General features: G+C 37.1%; 1 protein-coding gene across 1 annotated transcript; it reads right to left on the reverse strand.

Moving 5' to 3' along the window:
* Positions 1–305: 305 nt before the first annotated feature.
* ccdc69 (coiled-coil domain containing 69) lies at positions 306–21,532 on the reverse strand. Its single transcript, XM_044127217.1, has 9 exons — positions 21,416–21,532; positions 10,826–10,889; positions 7,270–7,448; positions 5,534–5,621; positions 4,172–4,245; positions 3,564–3,665; positions 3,366–3,485; positions 3,187–3,284; positions 306–2,489 (listed from the first exon to the last, which is right to left on the reverse strand). Exons 1-9 carry the CDS (start codon positions 21,434–21,436, stop codon positions 2,321–2,323), a joined length of 915 nt encoding a protein of 304 aa, XP_043983152.1. The 5' UTR covers positions 21,437–21,532; the 3' UTR covers positions 306–2,320.
* Between the last annotated feature and the right edge of the window lie 433 nt (positions 21,533–21,965).

Here is a 21,965-nt window from a genome sequence, read left to right on the forward strand (position 1 = left end):
AGGGTTAAAACATGGATGCCTTTTGAAGACTCAGGGATGGAGGACATAGAAAAGTCTGATTGGTGGAAGAAAAAAAGTAAGGTAATTGAAATGTGCACAAGCAACAGAAATACGATTTGGGGATTTTGGGGAACAAAAAATCAAATTTTTCTCTTTTGACTTTTCCCTACAGGGGCCTCCACTTTCTATGGAGGACATAGAAAAGTCTGATTACGGATAATTTCAAGAACAGATACATGTACATAAAAGGTCAGACTTTATAGTTCCTGATGACTGGACCTCAACAGCAATGGATACGATCAAACTTAGTTTCATTTTTATTTATTTTTTTATTTTGAAAGCCAAAAAAGTACAAGTATCTACATGAAAACAATCTGGTGCACTATCTGCTGAGAAAAGATAAAAAGCACATTTGTAACAAGCAGAAATATTATTCAAGGCTGTACAACAAACCAAAAAAACAAGTCTATAGTACAAATTTTTGTTAAAAAAAAAAACCTGGTCAAAGTGCTGGTGCATATTGACAGAGCTGACAAAACGCTGACAACTTTATCTTTTCTTAGGCAACAAATATGTCAAATACAAAAACCTAAATGGTTTCAAAAAATACATATGCAGCATAATACAGTGACTGTTTTATGATAGCAAACAAGTATGTCCTGATTGTAAACTGGGATAGTAAACATACTAATAATACACATTAAATAAAAAGCAAAATAAAAAAAAGCTAGCAAGCTAACATTAAGCTGATGTGCCATCTAACTAAATGTAATTAATTGAGTAAAGAGTCAAACAGAAACTGCTGCTGTGTAATATTAGCATGTATTTCATTCAAAACTCCACATTACCATTTATATGCAGTACAGCTAGCACATTAGCATAACTTAAGATGGTTCAGTGAAGCAAGTAAGGAAATAATATTGATCAACATGAAGCACTAAATGTTGCAACTTGCTATCCAAAGTCATGTAAGATATTTTCAATAGAAATGCAACAAATTTAAACATCCAGTAAAATAACAAAAAATAAGAATATATCCCATAGGCATAAGAGGGATTTGCAAAATTGGTTTCATGTGGTGCTAGGGAATAAGGATAGCTTAGCAAGGGAAAAATAAAAATTAAAAAAAGAAGCTGAAAAAGTACAGTTATTCAATTCACGGTATCAAACCTTCCAGCATGGCATGAAGGCACAGATTAGAGTCCAAATACTGAATCCAACATGGCAGATCTGCAGTGGGTCAAAGGCTGATTGCTTATATTTTATGACCATCAACAATCTGCCATGTCTGAGTGAAAGAAATCTGTTACTATTTTACAACCAAAATCCTGAACTACTTTCTAACATGAACAAAAAGCTATCCAACAAATTTGTGCAGCAACAGATTCCTTCAAAACCGTCACTGAGCTCTGCAGAGAAGAGGCACGTCCACCGGTGAGAAACTAAAGCAGAAAGTCTGTAGGTTAACAAACAAGGCACTTTATTTTCAAGCCCAGAAGATGGACCAATATATTTAGATAAAGAGTCAATAGGTGCTTCAGTCTGCAAGTCATTACTGTGAAATAAAACTGTAAACAGCAGCACTTATTCCATCAAAAAATAACATATTACGATCAGTATGTCAGGCATTTCGATGAAGGTCTTACTCACATCATCAATTAAAGTCAGTGGCTGATCAAGTTACTTTTTGGCAAAAAAAAAGTGAAAATGTATAATATAGGATTTCCAAAGCTTAAAGCTAATTGACATCAAAATTTGATTTGAGAAACTGGTTTTAGCTTCTCTTACTGTATAATTTTTGTTGAGTTTTACCAGTGTTTATGAAATATTTGAAGTATGAAACAATGTTTTGCAAAAAATAAGAAATAAAGCTCTGAGTTTTAGCTTTATGCTGGTTATGAGTTCTGAGATGGAAACATTAGAAAACTAAGTTTAATCCAGGGTGACCTGATATTTTAAGGCATTGAATCCCCTCTACCTGTTAGTTCATTGTATCAGAGACCGATTGGTTTTCTCCTTTCTCAGTTAAAGAAACCACTACAATGCAATGAAATAGAAAAAAACACCTGTACAACTCTGAGCAGAATGTGCTGACGGTCTCAAATCTACCAGCCTGTGCGACAGCACGCTGCATAGAGAATCAGCCAGAAGGACAAAGTGTGTCCCATTTTGAACATTCTGCCCTGATCCGTTGCGGTGCGACTCCAGAGACGTTAAACCGGATCCCAGATGGTTGTCAGCTGAGTCTGAGTCCCACACCCCGAGCAGTAAACAAGGTCAGATAATTCAGTCACGCTTTGAGGCTTGTGTGTGATCAGAGTCATCTGGGGGCGATCTCCTGCATCAGGGGGGGCAGGTGGATCCCTGGACATGAATCTCTGTGTCTCAGTTTGAACATCAGCTGCTCTTTTTCCTGAGAAAGATTCTGGTTTACTGCTATCTGTCTCTCTAGCGCCACCTTCAGGTCCTGCTGCTCCTTTGAAAACTGCCTAGAAAAACAGATAAAGGAAAATTAGCATGTGTTTTAAAAATTTTTTGGATTGTTTTCTGATCATTTTTGCACAAAGCCTATTTTCATAATAAACCTCTCCTTGATAAGTTTATTAACTTCACTAATTTTTATTAGAAAAACTGAAACTCAACTGTTATAGATTCTTTACATTCGGTGCCAAGTACTACTAAAGAAATCCCAAAATTTTGTGTCCTCAAAATGTTACACAAAACTAATCAGAAAATTATGTAGAATACATAAATGTTATGTTAAGACTGACACAACAGTCTTAACACTTGACATCTGGCCAGCAGAAAATTATTGACAGCAAACACGGAGGGAAAAACCACAAAAAATAATTGCTAAAGAATCTGGCCGTTCGCAGAGCTGTATCAAAGTATTTTAATGGAAAATTAAAATTAAATAACTGTGGTAAACAAAACTGCAGAAGAATTTCCTTTTATTTCCTAATGTATTTACATATTTATATTTAAATGTCGACCTTGAGCGCGAAGTGGAACAAATGTCAAATTCGCACAAAAAGAGCCTTTATGTTCTAGATAAATTAAGGTTACCAATATGAAACTGTGATTATTAACTGACGAGACAATACTGTTGAATCCTCTTCAATACAAATGTTGTTAGTTTAGTTGGAAGTTGGCCTCGCCAGCAGGTGGCCCCATATTTACACTTACTGAATGAGGGTCTGGCAGTTGTCTATCCGGACCTTCAGATCCTCGTTCTGCTGCAGGACGTGAACGATCTGGTCCTCCAGAGACAGATTCTTCTCCACCTGAACACAAGAAAACCAAACATCGTCAGTGAGACCTTTAAGAGCTCAAGGAGTTACAGTCTTTTAACTCCTTGAACCTACCAGTTCCTCCATCTGCTGCAGCTTCCTGCTTTGCTCCTGCACACGCTCAGCCTTCATCTCAATCACAAACAGCAAAGACTCCTGCTCAGACTCCCAGAATGCACCTGGGCTGCCATGTTCCTGAACAATATTGAAGAATTTCTATGTAAAAACTTCAAAATTCTGTACTTTATTTTCTTAAGCTGTGTTCAAAACTACCTGAATATTTCTTTGCAAATTCTTTTTAAAGGTTGAATTTTCAACTCGTTTCTTCAACTCGTTATAGACCAGCAGGTCAGCCGTTAGCTGCTCCACTTTGGCCTTCAGGTAGCGCAAAATTACAAACACAAGTAGAGAAAGTTAGTAAAAACAGACATGATTTCACATAATAATACACAGTCATCTCCAGATACATTTTGCTGTCCTGCCACTTTAACTGGCCTGGTGGGTGTTATGATTCAGTCACAACAAATCTCCCTAAGAATGATGATGAATTATTTCATATTCATATCTGGATCAAGGTGTCTACTGTTGTGCTGTTCTTAGTGGTGATCTTATACAGAATACCAACCGTACTCCTGGTTGATTCCTCCAATAATTTCAAATTTTTTATTAATGAGAAAATTGAAGTGAATGTCAACTCTGGAAAGTAAGAATTCATACTAAAGATAGATTGATTTCAATTTAAAAGCCTCAAAATTTTATTTAATCTTTGAAAACTGCGTTATATGCACTGTGATATTCATTTTTTTCCTCATATTCTGATATTTAGCTCTACTAAGACCTCAATATCAGAGAGGCCTGAAGCCTTTTGTATTAACAGTTACCTTGAGGATTTCTTCCGCCGCCTGAAACCTTTTTGTCAGTTCAGTTTTTTCCTGTTCATGTTTGGTCTGCAGCTCTGCAAGAAACAACAAGATGTTTATTTTCTGCAACATCACATGAGAAAATACACCATGCAAACAGTGTATTGTAAAATGGGTTTCCATACTATTTTCACTGACATGAAGTGGTGTGGTAAAAAAACCCAAAAAAAAAAACAAGCAGGAACATTTCAGATAGAAATTTGAAGGGTGCCAATGCAGCAACTCTCTGAAAATCCAAAATCAACTGCCTTTTGTTTGTTCCATGAAAAAAATGTAACTCATGTGGTGATGAGTTTATGCAAGAATGAATATGCTGCTGAGTAATGTTAGAGGGCCTGGTTTCTATGGTGATTCTCTCTTTGTAGGAAGCGGGGGAGCATGCATCATCACTTTATCAGACAAGAAGAGAGAAAAAAAGTTACGCCTCAAACCGTCCCTGCCTGAAAACTACAAATTATAAGAAACATATTTCTTAACCAAGGATGGAAAAACTTTCTGGCAGCGACACGCGTACATATTTATCTCAAACGTTGCTCCAGGTGAGAGCAGCTGAGACCTGATGTCTCTTAAAAAGACAATTCAATCTCAGTTTCGAAAGGAACTCAGAGTTGAAATATACTTGAGGAGAACTAGAGTTTGGGATTAATTACTCTGTATTGAGAGACAGAAAAACAACCAAAGTGTGAGAGGCGCTGAGGTAACAACAGACAAAACACTTTTGAGTCAATACACAGGTTTTAACGATTTAACAATTAAACAGTGAATATGAAAGTATTGTCTGAATATTTCAAATGCCAAAAAACAATTTGTGACATTATTCTTGGATGAACATTTCATGGTCAAATGAAATTGGAAAAAAATAAATAAAAAAAATCAACTGTGATTGTGTAGATTTATGCAAAAAAGGCCAACTTTCTCTGACCTGTTTAAAGTTTAATTGCCGTTTCTCCTGTAATGTGTGGTTCAAAGGAGCTGCAGTTTTTTCAGTGGTTTGACTAAAGTTCAATTACAGTCCACAAAGAAAATGTTGATGCATCGTATTATTTTTTAATGCTGCGTGATAAGTAGTGAAACTGAAGTAGTGACAGAGATGGAAGAATGACAAACAGGACCTTTGGAGGAATTCTCCTGCATTCCTACACAAGACAGTTCAAATAAACATAAAGGAGTGTTAACATCCACCAGCATAAGAGCTTCACAAAGTATTCCCAAAAAATGTGAACCGACAGCCCAGACGTGAAAAATCCACCCAGAGAGGAGTGCAAACAGAAAGCAGAACAAATGAATGAATGAAACAAAAAACATAACACAGTGAATGTTTACCTTTAACATGCCTCTCATGTTCTTCTACGGCTGATTTCCTTTTGCGTTCATGCAGAACGTTCAGATCAGCTGTCGTCTCTGTTCTCACCTGCAGAACCGGAGATGAGTCAGTTCCACGACAGAATGAAAGACGGGAGCAAAAAGAGGGGAAAATTGTGAGTTGTACTATGAAACTGTACAGCAGAAGTTGTCTAAACATCTTTTAAAACAATGTGGATTAATAGTTCTTTTCCATTAAACATTTTGCTAGAAGGGTTATTTAAAAACTTGAGAAAAGTGGACAAATTAAGTGATAAAATATAAAATGGATCCAGTGATTACTGCTGAATCAGGGTCAGAGCGAGGACGCAGGGAGACAGTGCAACGTGGCTGACAACATAAATCACATGCAGAGTAAACAAACTCCTGGCTGCTAACTCAGAAGATCACATGACTTAAGATGCAGGATTACAGCAGCTTCTGATTACGGAGCAGAGTCAAGAGCTCCCAGCTTATTTTCTTGCATACAAACAAGCCCATAAAAGGCAAAACTGAAAACCGTGACAGTCATGACAGATTTAGAGAAGCAGAAGTCGCTACAATAGTTGAAATGATAAGGATCTTTTAAATTCAGGAAAAAGCCAACAAGGAACAAAGATGCATTAGTTCTGCCTATAAATTATAAATCTACAAGAATCTAAAATAAAAGCTTTGTAATGCAGGTTTACCTTTACTAGTTGACCATGAAAAATATAGCACAGAGAAAAAATAGTTACCTCCTAAAAGACTTGTGCTTCTGCCTTTTTTTCCCTTAACACTTAATTGTTTCATTTCAATAAACACAATTTTATATTAGACAAACATAAACTGAATAAATACAAAGCGCAGTTAACAAATGGTTGTTCCATATAAAGATCTAACTTACGTGGCTCAGTGCAGAAAGTAATTGCCTCCAGTACCTGGTAGCTGGTTGTGCAATACTTGGCTGCAACAACATTCATCAGACATTTGTGATAATTGTCGCTAGGTTTTTTAAAGCAATGTGGAAGAAAGTCACACCACCTTCTATGCAGAGTTTTGGGGAATTAATGGCATTAATTAGATTCACATCCAGACTTTAAATAGATTCCTCATTTGGATTTTTTTGGAGCCATTTAGAGGTTCTTTTGAGAGACTAAAACTTTCAAAAAGTTTAGATTTTCTCTGATCAGTCCACAGAATAATGTTCTTTATTTTGGGGGTGGGGGCTCATGAAGATGTTTATTTTTTGGAAGCCTGAGACACGGTCTTGTGTTTTGGGGGATGGGGTGTGTGGAGAGGAGCTCAATCATGGTTTTGGCCTTGGAGCCATTTTTATCCAGTTTGTTTCTTGTTAAATCTCCCACTGTGACTGAGGCTTACAGTGCTTTAGATGTTCCGGTTGTTTTCAGATCTGTATAAGTCAGCACTCGCTAGCTAGCTTATGCAATCTAGCTAGTAACGGGACTGATTACATCTGTTATCCAATTGTAGACAATGACTTTTGATATGGTTGGTGGGAGGCCCAGAAGCCTTAGAAATGACTTTTCTTTTTCAGACTGAAAATGTCACACCACATAATGTTGTTTGCCAGCTGTTCTTAATTTCTTTTCATTGAGGGATGATATATTCCTACATTTATTTAAGCATGTTGTCAGACAGGTCCTGTTTAAGATATTCTTGATTCAAAAGGTCTAACAATTAGCCAGTATTTTCAGTACCAATCAGTATTTTCTCACCTTGTCGAGGATGCTCAGAACAAGTCCGCACACTTCCTCATCAGTGTGATGTTTCAGTAGCTCTGCCCTCTCTGAACTCCCATTGGCTGAGAGCGCTTCATTTAAAATCTTCAGCTGCCACTCGAAACGCTCCAGCTGCTTCTCAAGAGAAACATCCAGGTCACTAGATGAACGTTTACCTGCGAGGAAACAAACCAGTAAGAGAAACAAAAATAAGCAAAGCTACTACTTTGTTCCCATGCACAGTTTATACACGATCCTTAGAGAACCACTAGCCCACTTTAAAAAAACAAAACAAAAAAGAAAAAATGTTTTAAGTAAAATTAAGACATTATGAACACAAACATATGAAAGCAGTGGAGCTTCAGTTTAAAATTTTTGAATGGAATATCTTCCACATACTGAACCAGTTTATCAAACATTATTCATGTTTTTGGTACAATCGAGTTCAATGAAATTATCTTTTAAGATAGAAATAATACCATTTTTAGATTAAAGCTAACATTAAAAGTCATTATAAACTTGCTAACAACCACACACAAGAAAATTTTAATCTTACAAACTTTCAACATCAGTCTTCAAAAGAATACAGTCAACACCATCTAAATCATGTGGGTTGAACTTAAAGGTATTTTCATTTGTATCTTTAGTTTTATGTGAGACCTGGATTGAAATGCATGCTTGTATGAATTTTGAGAAAATCCTCTATTAGCTCCACCAACTAGTATGTTTGTTTCCTGAATGTTTACTGCGTTCCGTTGGCTTCAGTTGCTTGGATAAATCCTGCAGTCTGTAAGCATTCAGCAGGTCTGGTTAAGTGTGTGACTCTTAGTCTCAGTCATAAAACTAAAACCAGTCTGTTAGAGTGAACACATGTTCTTTTCAAAATCTGTGATGACTGTGAAATGGTAAACGGTAAGCACCTTTGTACTTGGATAGAACCTTATCAACTCCAGAGGACCTCAAAGTGCTTCACAACACAGTCATTCACCCATTCACACACACACACACACACACACACACTCACCCACTGAAAATCTGTAATGTGCCACCTGGCTAAGGGCAATAACAGAAATACTCGTCATAAATGTTCCATTTACAGGATAAGAGAGGAAGGACGAGATCAGATATTGAGACATGCATATAAGTTATGCATGTCTCAATCAGCTTTCTTGAAACAGAAATATAAGCTTTAGCAGAAGCTACCCATCATTTGCAGAAAACTATACAAAAAATAAAAAGTAAAAATTGAAATCAAGTTTTAACCTAAGCCTAGTTATCATCCTGCAAATCAGTCATCAACAGTTCCAACAGCTCAGCCCCACAACACTCAGGAAGGGATCCTGACTGTAATTGATTACATTATGAACATGAAGGGACATGACTTTAAATACATAAACACACACAGATCATTCATTTCCAATGACGTCGTCTGTTTTGATGAACCCAGTAAGCCCAACAAAAACTGTCAAACTCAACTAGAGCTGTTATTATGATGGTACAATGCTGAACATGAACTGGCAGAGTTCATTTAAAATATGTGCAAACTTAGAAGACTTCAATCTAAAACATGAATCTCAGATGGTGTTTAAACAGAGGAAACTCCCACTGCTATCTATATTAAAGAATAGTATTTTTCTGATAATCCCAGAACAAAAGTGATGTAGAAACAGGTCAGAGCCTGTCTGCAAGTGAGCTAACGGCTTCACTAGACTTTATTCTGAAAGATATACAGACCAAGAGTTGCTCCTTTTAATATGAACATAGGAGCAAAAACACTTCCTAATGAATCTGTGTTAGATACGGTGTACTGTAAAAACAGACATACAAGCCGTTTCTTTCTGTGAACATGCAGCAGCTGATTCATGGCATGACGACAGAGTGTCCCGTCTGAAATGAGTGGTTTCTGCACTGTCGTCTAAACTGCTCATAAACAGCAGGAAGTTAGGAAACGAGAGAAGTTTAACTGACTGTGAGTCACATTTCAATACAGATGGTTCAGGCTCCCACAGCCCAGTAAAAAAACAAAACAAAACAACACTCACAGGTTGTTTGGTAATCATTTTCACTGTTCACTGATAAGAGGGGTTTGTCACCAAGTGCCCTCTGTGAACCAGAAAGGTGGTGGTCTTTTTTTTTTTTTTAACAAATGTCTAAAAATAAGGCTTCCAACTTCCAAATTTTGCATTTATATGTTTTTAAATATATCAGTTCATCTCTTAGCCTTGATCTTACAGGTACATTAACTCTTTAAAAAATCTATTTCCCAGAATAAAATCCCTAAAACATAAATTCCAAAATACCTGTGATGATTACAACTCGAATAACTACGGTAACTGAAAGGATTTATGTAAAGATCCAAGTGTGTCAAATCTGATACACTTGGTATAAAAGTGTGTCAAACTAAAACACAAACATATAACGTGGGAGTTCTCAAAGAAACAGGAAGTGAAGAAGGTAAGCGAAGTGAAACAGTCAAAAGGAAACCACATTCTGAAATGATCACATTTAAGTCTTGGTGGAAGGAAGATTCATGCTCTGTCAGTTCGAGGCTATAATACAGTGTCATTTTTTATTTACTGAAAAAACAAAACCGGAATGCAGACAAAGTGAGTACAAAACCAAGGCACTAGTAAAATAGTCACAGTATTCACCTCTAGAAACATTTTGGCAGTGTGCTTACACGATGCCAGGAAGGAGAGAGCATTAGCAATTAATCAATAGTTTATTTGCCTATAAGGTTTGTGTCATTTGGGGAGGTGTGAATGCGCAATCAAACTCTGATGTGGATCAAGAAATCCAACTCTGATATGCTTAAAAACCTAGGTCTCTGTTCTGTTGAAGTGAAATCCGGCATGGTTCAGATATGTGAATGTCAAGTGGACCAAAGACCGCTCCAAAATCAGAATGTAGACTATAGGGCAGGGCCTTTTGGGTAAATACTACCAAAACAAATGCACAAGTCTAATGCTAGAAGGAGAAATGGCTTCTACAAACAACAAAAGAAAAATGCTACAACTCCTAAAAGTTGATTCTATGCTATTTTTTGTTTGCATTTTGTGAAGAAGGAAGTTGCACTCATGTCTTCTTCAGAGGTTTTTGTGTAATTTCTCTCAGTGGTTAAAACACAAGAATCAAGGTGTTGCAATGGCCTAGTCAAACTCCAGACATCAACCTGTCTGAAATGCAATGTTCAGCCTTAAAAGAGCTGTGAATAAAACCAATTCCTGCAAACCTCAAAGAACTGAAGAAATGTCGGGAAGATAAGTGGGCCAAAATTCTTTCACAACGTGAAAGAATGTGGGAGGCTGGAGAAATGCCATCCAGAAAATTATTGCTGCTAGGTGAGAATCAACAAGCTGCTGGATAATAGGATGAACTTATTTTTTTTCTCACACTAATTTCCTGTTTTTGTTGAGAATTTTTATCTGTAAACTGAAGAACAGATGATTTTTGTTTCGTCTTGAAACATGAGACCATTAGAAGTTAAAGAGCATACTTTATTTCACACCTCATGTGTTTAGATACAACACCTCCCTACCAGATGGAAACTCACCTCCTTCATCTTGACGGCTGCTGTCCTTCTGTTTCTTCTCTCCTTTCTTGCCTTTGCTCTTTTTCTGCAGAGAAAAAAAAAGGAAGCTGTCTGAGTTAAATTTATTTTCCCTTTTGAGACTCTTTACTTTCCACAAGTCTTCTGCTCACAGCTGTAAGTTGGACCAGTTTTGACAGAAAGTGATCATAAATCAGATAACCATCAGCAGTGTGCTGTCAGCAAGATCCAAATCTGCTGGTGTTTCACAACTGAAACCGGCACATTTTACAGTACGACTAAATGTTTCCACTGTGCTCTAAGAAATGCAGGATTCCCAGATCCAAAATAGGGAAAATGTTTTGCAAAAATACCGTAAAATAAGGTGAAATGCAATCGTCCATCCATAAATTACTATAGAATAGCTTATCTGACATTGGATTGCAGAGCTAATAGGCATATAAAGGGAACACAGATCCCAAGGAATTCCCATGGAAGAAAGGACATGTAGTCTTTCTAGATAGCTCAGTGTGTTCCCTTTGGTCTCCCGCTTACGGAAAGGCCTAGAAAACTTTCAAAAAGAGGCATATAAAGATCATCCTGAAGAGATAACCCACTCCAGTCCATTTCAAGTAATGTAAAAAAAATATTCCTAACTCCACCAGGATAACAGAGATCCTTTTAGCAATTTCTACCCAAGACCTTGTTTCAGTCTTGATCCATGATCCATATCGCTTGACCACTATGAAGTGTTGGAACATAGATTGACCAATAAGTTGAGATCTTCACCCTTCAGGGTACGTTCTTCTTTATGACAACAAATCAGAAAAACCCCCTCAGGAGCAGATGAAGCTCTGATCTGTCAATCAATCTCACTGATTCCGTATATGGTGTTGCAGAAAAGAAGGCAACCGGTTTGGAAACTTGAGGTCTTATCTTTAACATTAAACTGATTCAAGCTATCATCTTCTTTGGGCACTGAGGTGATTCAAAACTACAAATAGAGAAGAGCAAAGAGCTCATTACTGCAGATGAAGCCGTGATCAATCTAAGCATCATCCACCAAGATTCTTTAACTCTCGATGCAGAGACTAAACTTTCAACTTGGAATGTCTCAGCACATCCTAAAGGTTATAGCTTGAAGACATCAACATAACTGCATCTTCTACAAAACACTTAATATAATCCTGCTCATAAATACAAATAGAATTGAGACCAGGAGCAGCCCTAGGAAACCTGCAAGATGACTGAGCTTCCCTCATTTTGGTGACAATTCAGACACAGTTCTTTAGTTATGAAGATACTGTATAGTGGTCTGTAAAAGTAATTCTAGCAAACCTGGCATTGTATCAACTATGACACAGCGAGGCAGTTATGATTAGACATTGAACTGAACTACCACAACTGACATGCTAAGAGTTCAAACTACATTTTAGGAACTGACAATGAGTGTTAAAATACGTTTTAGGAACTGACAATGAGTGTTAGAGAGTCACCCATACATATGTTTTTAGTGCATGTAAGCATAAAAAGGTATTTCAGGATGGGAATGTAATTTGATCACATTGCATCCAGGATGATCCACTCAAAGAGAACAGAACTGCTCTCAATCATTTAACCCCAACAAACTAAAGACTAATGCTCAACTGGATGAGCAGAATAAACCTGAACCTCAGAACAAGAGTAGGAGGTTTCTAATTGTGCTCCACATGAATGAAGCTGTAACTTTCTCTCTTTAACTGAAGCATTATGTAACCTCAGTGGCTGCATGACAACAGACCAGTGTTTGTGTTCTAGCTGCTGGCTTTCAATGATTATTTCTGACAAACACAACAGAAATCACAATACAATATTAAAGAAAAAATAATTACTGTATTACAAAAATGACCTGGAATTGTTATTATATTGCCCAGTTTATGTTTTGAAAGAATCATTACATAATTTATCGTACTAACGATCCATTATTTCAGTGAGAGAATGATTTAGTGTTTGTACTTTCAATGGTCTTGTCATAATCTGCCTTTGGGATGTTACCATAACTCTCACTGCGTCTCCAAATGTTAGCAGTTTTCTTGAAAAAACTTTTCTAAACAATCAGCCATTCTAGTAAGTGCTATATGATCATTTTCTGATTCAGATTCTATCTTACCAATATGGACCATCTGATTTTGAACCATTCAATCGTAAACGAACATATGTGCAAACGGTTGTTGATAACAGGGTAGAAACAGGCAAATAAATTCCTAAGGCACATCAGCTGAATAGATGATTACATCAATGGTTAAAGCTCCTAATCATTACCAGATATTTTCAGTAGCTTACGGTCAGTGGACCAGTTGATAAAAAAAAAAAACAACAACACGTACATAGTGATAGCACTGTTATCTAGATACCACGTTTGATTTCCTATTTTAACCTATTTCTAATTTACACAACTTTGCACATCTACCCAAGTTCCTCTGTCTCCCAGTCCACACTCCAATGAAGACGTTGTTGATCTGGATTGCTTCAAAAAATAAAAAGATAAACGTGCCTAAAACCCATGATGCACTTTGTAACACAAACACGGTGAGGAGTGGATCCAAACACTCGCAGAAATCATCTCTCCAGTCAAACACTGAGAGGTCAAACAATCATACCTTAAACCTGCTGCTCCCCTCACATACTACATAAACACTTTATTCAAACTGAGCTGGAACAATAAATATCTGTGGCTCAAACACATCAACATGTAGAAAGAAGGCAAGAAAGAGAAGGAGGCGGAGGGAGAAGGTGGTGCTGAGGAGAAGCATGTGTTCTTGGAGGGGCCCTGGCCTTCATAAAGACCGTAAATCTCAGCAGAGGCTCTTCTGTTTCAGCAAAGCTTTGCCTTCAAGAACAAACCTCACCGCACAGAAATGTACAGCTAAGAGCAGTTACCAGGCTCGGGAAAACATCCAGGCAGTCAGCTGATTGGCTTGTTAAAAAGCCATGGGTGGGGCTTAATTAAAACCATAGTACTTTTAGAAAAAGTTAAAGATGACAAAGATCCAAATAAATTCAACATAAAAAAATAATTAAAAATGAATAAATCTAGCAGAGAAACATTTCCATTCACCGAACATGGTCTATCATATAACTGTAGTGATCTTTAAAAACAAGACCCTAGCTGCAGGAGTTTACAGTTAGTTAGGATTTTCTCAAATCCACATGTTCAGAATTATACATATGGACAAGAAGATAAAAATTACATTCACAAAGTTTTTAGTAAGAAGCACTAAAGACTTAAAGTATCCCAACTTGACTTAACTCAATGCATATTAACGTCTAGATAATGATGGAGTCCAGTTGGTAGTTTATTTTTGCCAACATAGAACAATTGATATTGATATGTAGAAAAAAGGAGAAAGCACAAGAAATTTAGAAGATCTAGGAAAAGAATTCACAGTATTTTGGAGTCTTTTCTAAAGAACTGCAAGATCCCAGATCTTTAGTTAAAACAACTAAGTACGATTCATCTATCTTTCACTAAATCTTAAGAAAGGTTTTATAATATGATTGACTGTGTTTACTCTTTAAGTCATGATGACAAGATAAACTACCCAAATGATCAAAAGCTCCTTTTATCCTGTGGAGCACTGATGTCTCTGGTTTCTAAGTCATGGGGAAAGCAAAAAAATATGTTAAATTATTTGCAGAAAAATATAATAGAACTGTAAATCAAAGGAATATAAAAAGATACCCAAGCAACTAAGAATGCTAATCAGGAGGGTGAAAATGAGAGATTCTATTGAAGCCTAACCACAGTCAGGTAGACAAACTAAACATTTCAGCAACAACTGCCAGAAAAATTGTTAAGGATACAAAGAAAAGCCCATAAATAACTTCATCTGGACTCTGAAAAAGACTGTTTCAAGATGTTCTTGGTCAGAAAAAAAGCGCAACAAAGTTGCTAAATATCCCAAGAGAACCAAATGTATCAGATGTAGGCATGTTACAAATGGACAATGAATCGTACCAGTAATTGTTGCAATAAGCAACGATGTTGTCGAAGAACAATAAATTTTAATTTTGTAAAGAAAGCTTAACACCTAAACTGCAAGATATTTTAAATATCCAAAATAAAACACAACCAATCAATAAAACCACAGGGCTGGACAATGTGACTAATAAACTTATCACAATTCAAGCATATCAGTCAATATCAATAATTATTGATACGTCTTTTTGTTTTAAATATACTGACAAATTAATGATTTGATCTTTCCTGTTTTATCCACAGTTTTAACGCCAGCTTGTGTATTTTTAAAGCATGAGACACAAGGGCAAAACAGTAAACTGCTGTTGCAGAAGTGACTCAAGAGGTTGTTGCTAGGTAACCAAAAGGAGAGCGAGTTAGTCGACGCCACCCACCTTGCTTAAGTGGCTGTACAAGGTAGAGCAGCTAAAGTCTTGCCTACATTCCCCAGAATGATGTGCAGTTCTGCATCAGAATGCAGTAACAGTCAACTTATCTATTGATATTGATCAGGTGTCAATCCCAATACATATTACTGATTTATTGTCCAGCTCTACGAAACCATAAATAAAAAGGATCATGATGTTACTAAATAAAATTGCCCTTCAAAGATATAATCAGAATAGAAATTATTGAGCTCATTTTATTTTATCATCCGATTAATTCATTAATTGGTTAATAGCACAGGTTTAGTCAGATGAAAACAGGAAGGAGAAACTACCAAACTAAATCAAAGTCTGAGCCACATCCTGCTGAGATCTGATGCATTAACTCACCCCCAGTGACGCAGAGGAAACTTATCACAAAGAAATAAAAGCTCTGGCTCAGCTGACTGTGAGAGGTCTTACTGTTGGATCATTAAGAGCTCAATGTAAGATGAGTAAAATATATCAAAGGGTGAGTTAAAATCAGAGCAGATCGAGCAGCAGCTTGGGTTCATTCACAACTCCTTTGAAGAATTACAAGTTCCCCTATTATGACTTAACAGAAGCTCAGCAGTTAAAGGAAAATATCTGTGTGTGATTATTTTCAGAGTTTACTAGTAGCTATCGGCTCCATGATTATTAAACATCTGCTAAAACAACAGATGTTCTGGTTCACATCTTGAGCTTCTGAGGCAGCATCATCACAAACTAACAACTCCCTGCTGGTTGTCTGTACACAATCAGCAGTTCGGGTGTCAGAGGGCTCACAATTAAATCAACTGTAAGAACATATTTTGAAGTAGGTGATTTCAAAAGATGAAAGACGTTTTGTTCCCGTTTTTCCCAAATATATTATGTAGGATTTAGATGCTGTTTTTGCAGTTATGTGCAACACTACAGCTAAAATTGGGGCTGTTTTCAGAAGCAAATCTTTGCAGTTTTTTGGGGGGATCAAATCTTTGTTTTTAACATAACGTTCACAAACGTCTGAGCCCTCAGTGAGTGCAGAGGACCCAAAGAGTTGTCGTCTTGCATTGAGGAGGAACGAAGGGGGGGAACAACATGTTTCTACATGTAGAAGACATCAGCACATCAGGGAACAGCAGTGCATCTACTCTGGTTTCTGTTTTATTCTGAGAGGACAGCTCCTTTAAATTCTACATTTACATGATTATTGCTTTAACCACTCATATCCCCCAAACTTACTTGTAATTCTGTACATTATCTGAAAGGCAAAGCATAATAGTAGAGTACATTCATGGATGAAGATTGATCATGTCTAGCTACTGCTTCTCCAAATGAACAGGAGTTAGCTAAAGTGGCTAATCTAACCAGGATGTAATCTTAGTCCTTACTTTTGCATGTTTCCCAAGCAGAACCCAAAAAGACGGGACATCAGAAAAATTCATGTCTTTCTGGAGGAACTGACTAAAGTTCAAACCAGACATCCATATTAACCTAAACTGACCAAGCACAGAAAAAGTTTAGTCTCATGTCATATCAGACAGTGAGAAAAAAACAAAAAAAAACATGCCTTTTATACTGCCTGTGTAAACATTTGGTTTGTACTGTATATATTCCTCATGGTCAGGGAACACCTTCAGATGTACCAGGATGAATTATGGAAAGGGATCTCTGGAACCTATCGCCACAGTTACCTGGCCTCATTTAAGTAGAAAACAACAGATGGATAAATATTTGGACACATACACTTTAAAATGTTTAAACAAATAATTAAAAAAAACAATTAAAGTAAATTGTGGTAAAAGCATAACTTATCACAACTAAGCATTTTTTAATTTGGTTTATTCACAAGTTGAGAAATAAAAGGCTTTTGTTCATCTTAAGAAATTAAGGGCTTTTTAAAGTAAAAAAAAGACTTATCTGATGATAAATCAGAAAGAAATGACTCTTTCCTTTAGACACATATCCTTTTAATGAGGATAAGTGAAGTGGTACCATCATCAAAATATCCTTTTCTCAAAGGACAATGTTACAAGAAGATGGGTCAGTACTGTCAAAATAAAACATGGCTGTAAGACAGAAACTTTGACTAAAACACCCGGATATTTTTAGTTCCTCCATGCTAGATGATAAAGGCTGTATTCTCTCTAAGAAATGTTAAACTTCCTGTTTTGTTTGTTTCCTGTACTGAAGAGTTTCAAGGTCATCAAGTTCAGCCCAATGCTCCAAACTTCTCCATCCTGTTTAACTTTGAGCCTTTCAGGTTTCTTGTCTTGTTTCTCTTTAAACAATTTGGTGAGCAGTGGCCCAAGCAGAGACGAGAGATAGTTTTCAGGGTGGGAACAGTGACAACAGAGTCTCATTCAAAGAACAAAAGCTGGACAGGTCAGAATCAACCCACAGTCGTAGACCAGGACTCCTGTAAGATTTCTGCATTCCAATTCTGTTTAGAAACCAGACAGACTGTATATAAATACAATCCAAGTAGGATTAAACTTCCAGGTTGGAACTGTTACCTAAAGGTAAACATGTCTGATCAATACATGGTTCAGGTTGCTAAACCTGGACCACATCAGTCTCCCTGACCTGACTGGACTTGAATGCACCAAAACCTTTAGGGTAATAGGGGCCTGACCTTTTTAAAGCCAGAGTAATGTGTACTCTGTGTTTACATCCAATATGTCAGAACTAATTTGGTCTGTTTCAGAGAATAATCCCGTTAAACCCACCAGGGTGGGACGATCAGCCTGTTGGACCGACCTGCTTCTGTTCTCAGCTTATCAAGGATTTACCCGGCTTTCCTGTTACACAACAGCTTCAGGAGACGGCTTCTCTGATGAAGAAATAAATCTGGAGGAAGTCTAAGGGCTAAATTATCCCTTTTTGTTCTCTTCAACTGAAATATTCCTGCTAATTGTCGACTCTTAAAGTGTTGAAAAGATGAGGCTTTCCCTGGAAGATGTTGATATTCGCTTTTTCTTAATTTGCAACAGGTTGAATTGATAAAGAAACTACAAGATTATTTCAAGTTATGCAGCAAAGCAACCATCTCTGAATGTTCTTAATTTTGATGCATTAAATAAATCAGAAAACAGTTGTTTTTTTTTCCTTCCAGTGTTTGACCTAAATTGATCATCGGTCAGTGATGATTAACAGATATTGAATGGATTTTGATTTATTGGGGAATTTTTAGAGCAGGTCAACATTCATGCTCAATCACTCCAAATGTCAGATAACTGGATTATAACATTTTTAAAACTTTGGCTGTTTTGATCAATCAAATTCAAACAAGACTGCCCAGTTTAAAGAGTGTTGTGTTGGTTTCTGAAAATTGTCTCTGCTTATTCCAGCTTTTAATCACAGAATAACATTCTGGAAACTCACTATAGAAGCTCTCAAACTTATCATCATGAAGCAGATGTCCACAAAAACCTCCAAGTGGCCAAATCAGTATGTTAACAAATCGAAAAAGGACAAAGAGCATCTATTATCAATCAGAGCAACCTTAAAGGGACAGAAACTAAAGCAAAACTTTTTGAACTCGAAGACCGACCCTCACAATTCACCGACCAAAAAACCTTGACAAAAAGAATTTTGTTCCAGAAAAATGCCTTTCCTCAATAGATCTCCTGAGATTTCTGATGCCTCATTCCAAATCAAGCAGCTGTTCCCAATCTTACCCCTGCTCTCTCTTATCAATTTAGTTTGCATGGAAACATTTTTGATCTGACAAGTTTGGTCATTTCTCATCCAGACTACAGAAGCTTCCATATGGTATCCAAACAAAATCTGTTCCTCCTTTAGAAAAAATTGTGGAAAACCATCAGTTTGTCTAGTGTTTCCAGATTTAGTTGAGAAATACACAAGAGTTCAGGTGTATGTGTTCCAACTACTCTCATATACAGAGCAACATTTAAAGATTCTTAAAACTTACCAAAAAAAATGCTATTTATTACCTCCCCACAGAAAAACAATTATTTTCATCCAACAGAGGAGAATATTTATCCACCCATGTCTGACTTTCTGATCTAAATGCTAGCGGGTCTGCAACAAGGCGTCATTCACGAGGAATGAGACCGTCTTACTGCCTCCTGTTGATATTTCAGTGATTTCACCCTGAGTTCATCAGTAATAAACCTGAAGGGTTGAGTCGATTCACCCAGCATTTTAGCTGTTCGTACTCAAGATATAACCCACAGCTCCAAACCACAGGAGAGTTGAAATACTGATTTACTAGTAAATTAAAGCTTCACATTTTTGCTCAGCTATTTCTTCATCACAATAGACAAGCATTACAACCTCAATACAACAACCTCCAGCTCCATTCTGCCTCCACCCATTAACAAGCCCCAGAGGTACTTAAACTCCTCCACTTGGAGCAGTAACTCCTTACAACCCAAGGAGGGGAATAAACACTTTTTAATAAACACTTTTTTTTCCACCTGAACACCATGAGCTCAGACAGCCAAGGTGATAATCTTCATTGCAACAGCCTCTCACTCTGCTGCAAAAATCTCTGCTAAATGCTGGAGCTCTGTGCTGTGAAGCCAAAAGGATCTGCTCAACTGTGCTAAAAAATGTTGACAATTAAAAAAACAATACACTCTAATCCACAGTAATATGGAAGTAGTGACTGGAATTAAAGACTGTGGACTAAACTATGACATTATTATGTAAAACGCTGGAGGGAAAGGCCTATCTGGAAAGAAATCTAAGAAACTATTAGAGATGTAGCAATCATGGTCTTACTAGCTAGTAACAAGATCTAGTTTTCCTTGAAGTCTGACATCCTGATTGCAGTTTTGACCTCTTCAAATTTTTTTCTATGGACTGTTATTCACTAAATAAAAGAGCAGCACAGGCATTTTGATACAAGTTATAGTTTTGAATACAACAGTAAATTGCAACTCTGTCCTCAGTTTTGCATCAATGTTTCAGACCTTAAACATTTCCTAAAACAAAGGTCAGATTTATAAGCTTGACTTTCTGATCAAGGGACGACTGATTATGTTATCTAGCTAAGAGACTGACGCATATCTATTACATATCTATAATTACTTTGGTCAATATCAAAAATAGCCTAAAAACCCTTTTTTTGTCTATAGTGAAGTGAGGCATGTTTGACAGTTTCCTTATTTTCATGTCTGGTTGTTTTGCAGGAAAAAAAAAAAAAAGTTTTTCTTTCAAACCTGATTTCTCAGGTCTCAGATCTCAAATATAGCTGGGCCATTGAGCTCCAGAAGGAAGAAAACATGAGCTAAAATATTTTTTAATAAAATGATATCGATAAGAAGGTGTTTAAAGGAACAATGCACAGATTAATGGAAGCAGCTCAATAAAGGATCAGAAAAGATTCAAATAAATCTAAACCAAAGTCCGACTCTGCTACAACAAGTCCACGGGCCTAGTTTTGGACACGACATAGAGTCACTTTCTATCAATAACCAGAGGAGGACAGCAGCTGTCAAACTCCATGTTTTCCCTCTGAGAGGAGGAATTACTGCCAGGATCCCTGCAGGACAGGGTCTGCAAACCATGACAACTTCCTGTAAGAGTCTGACTTGAGGGTAGGAGACTGGAGAGCACATTATCACCACTACAGATCCTTCAGAGGTCTTTAAAAAACTGAAACTAGCTAGCTTTAGACTTTGTCATTAAACTTCTCTATAGTCCCAGGTTCAAGTTAAGTATCATTCAGGTTCTGGCCACATGTAGACAAGGTAGACATGAGACAAAATAGCTTGAGTTTTGGTTTATTTTATGATTTATAGACCAAAAGCAAGGCAGGGAAAAGCCCGGGTTGATGTAATGCATTTTACATCTTTATTTCTCATTTTTAAAATTCCTTATCTCATAAAATGCTGCCTTTACAGATTTTAAGCGTACTTGTTGTGTCTGGAGTACTGATATAGAGAGGGGGTTGAGGGGAGGCAGGCGTGGGAAAACCCTGAGATTCAAACACGAAGCTGATTGAAAACAGATGTTCACAGAGCTTATGCGACATTTTATCTGCTGGACAGAAACCGACCAAAACCACCGGTCTGTCCGCCTGGTTCTGGTCCAAATGAAGGTTGACATATGTGGGCTCAAACCGAGCTATGGACGCCGCTTACCGGGAGCTGCAGCAGCCGCTGGCCGCCCGCTAAGAAGCATCCTTCTGACAAACAACCCGAACTTCCCCCTGTAACTCTCCGCGGTGCGTTAATCCTTTTCAGCGGAGTTTCTCACCTTGCTGTGGCTGCAGCCCATTCCTCCACCACCTCGGAGCTCTGCTGTTGGCTTCTCTCCGGTGCTCCGTCCCGGTGCTGCGGATCTGCTGATGACAAACTTTCAAATTGAAAAAAAAAAACTCGAACGCAGCGCGGTAGACACTGATCAAGGGGTGGGGCTTATCGTGATGCATTAAAAGACACTCAGTAAATCTAAGCATTATACATTTATTTACGTAATTAATTAGTGTGCTTTTTATCAATATAAAAAGCGCTTTTCTTCTTTCTTTACTTTGTCTGATTTTCATTTAGTCTGATTCTTTCATTTATGTTTTTAAGGAATTATGTTACTTATAAAAATGCTAAAATATAATTTAAAATTAATTTGTCTTTATACTTTAACAAATTAAAATTGGACTTTTGTCTATCTGAAAGCGCCTGCTCTTTGTGAAATTCTGCCTTCAGAAAGTTATCACATCACTCCTCTATTAACTTTTTTTAATCTGTATTGTGCTGAGAAGTAGATCTTAAAATGTGCTCAGCAGATGAGCAGTACCACCAGGTGTTAG

The sequence above is a fragment of the Gambusia affinis genome, linkage group LG09 (assembly GCF_019740435.1).
Source record: "Gambusia affinis linkage group LG09, SWU_Gaff_1.0, whole genome shotgun sequence".
NCBI classification, from domain to species: Eukaryota; Metazoa; Chordata; class Actinopteri; order Cyprinodontiformes; family Poeciliidae; genus Gambusia; species Gambusia affinis.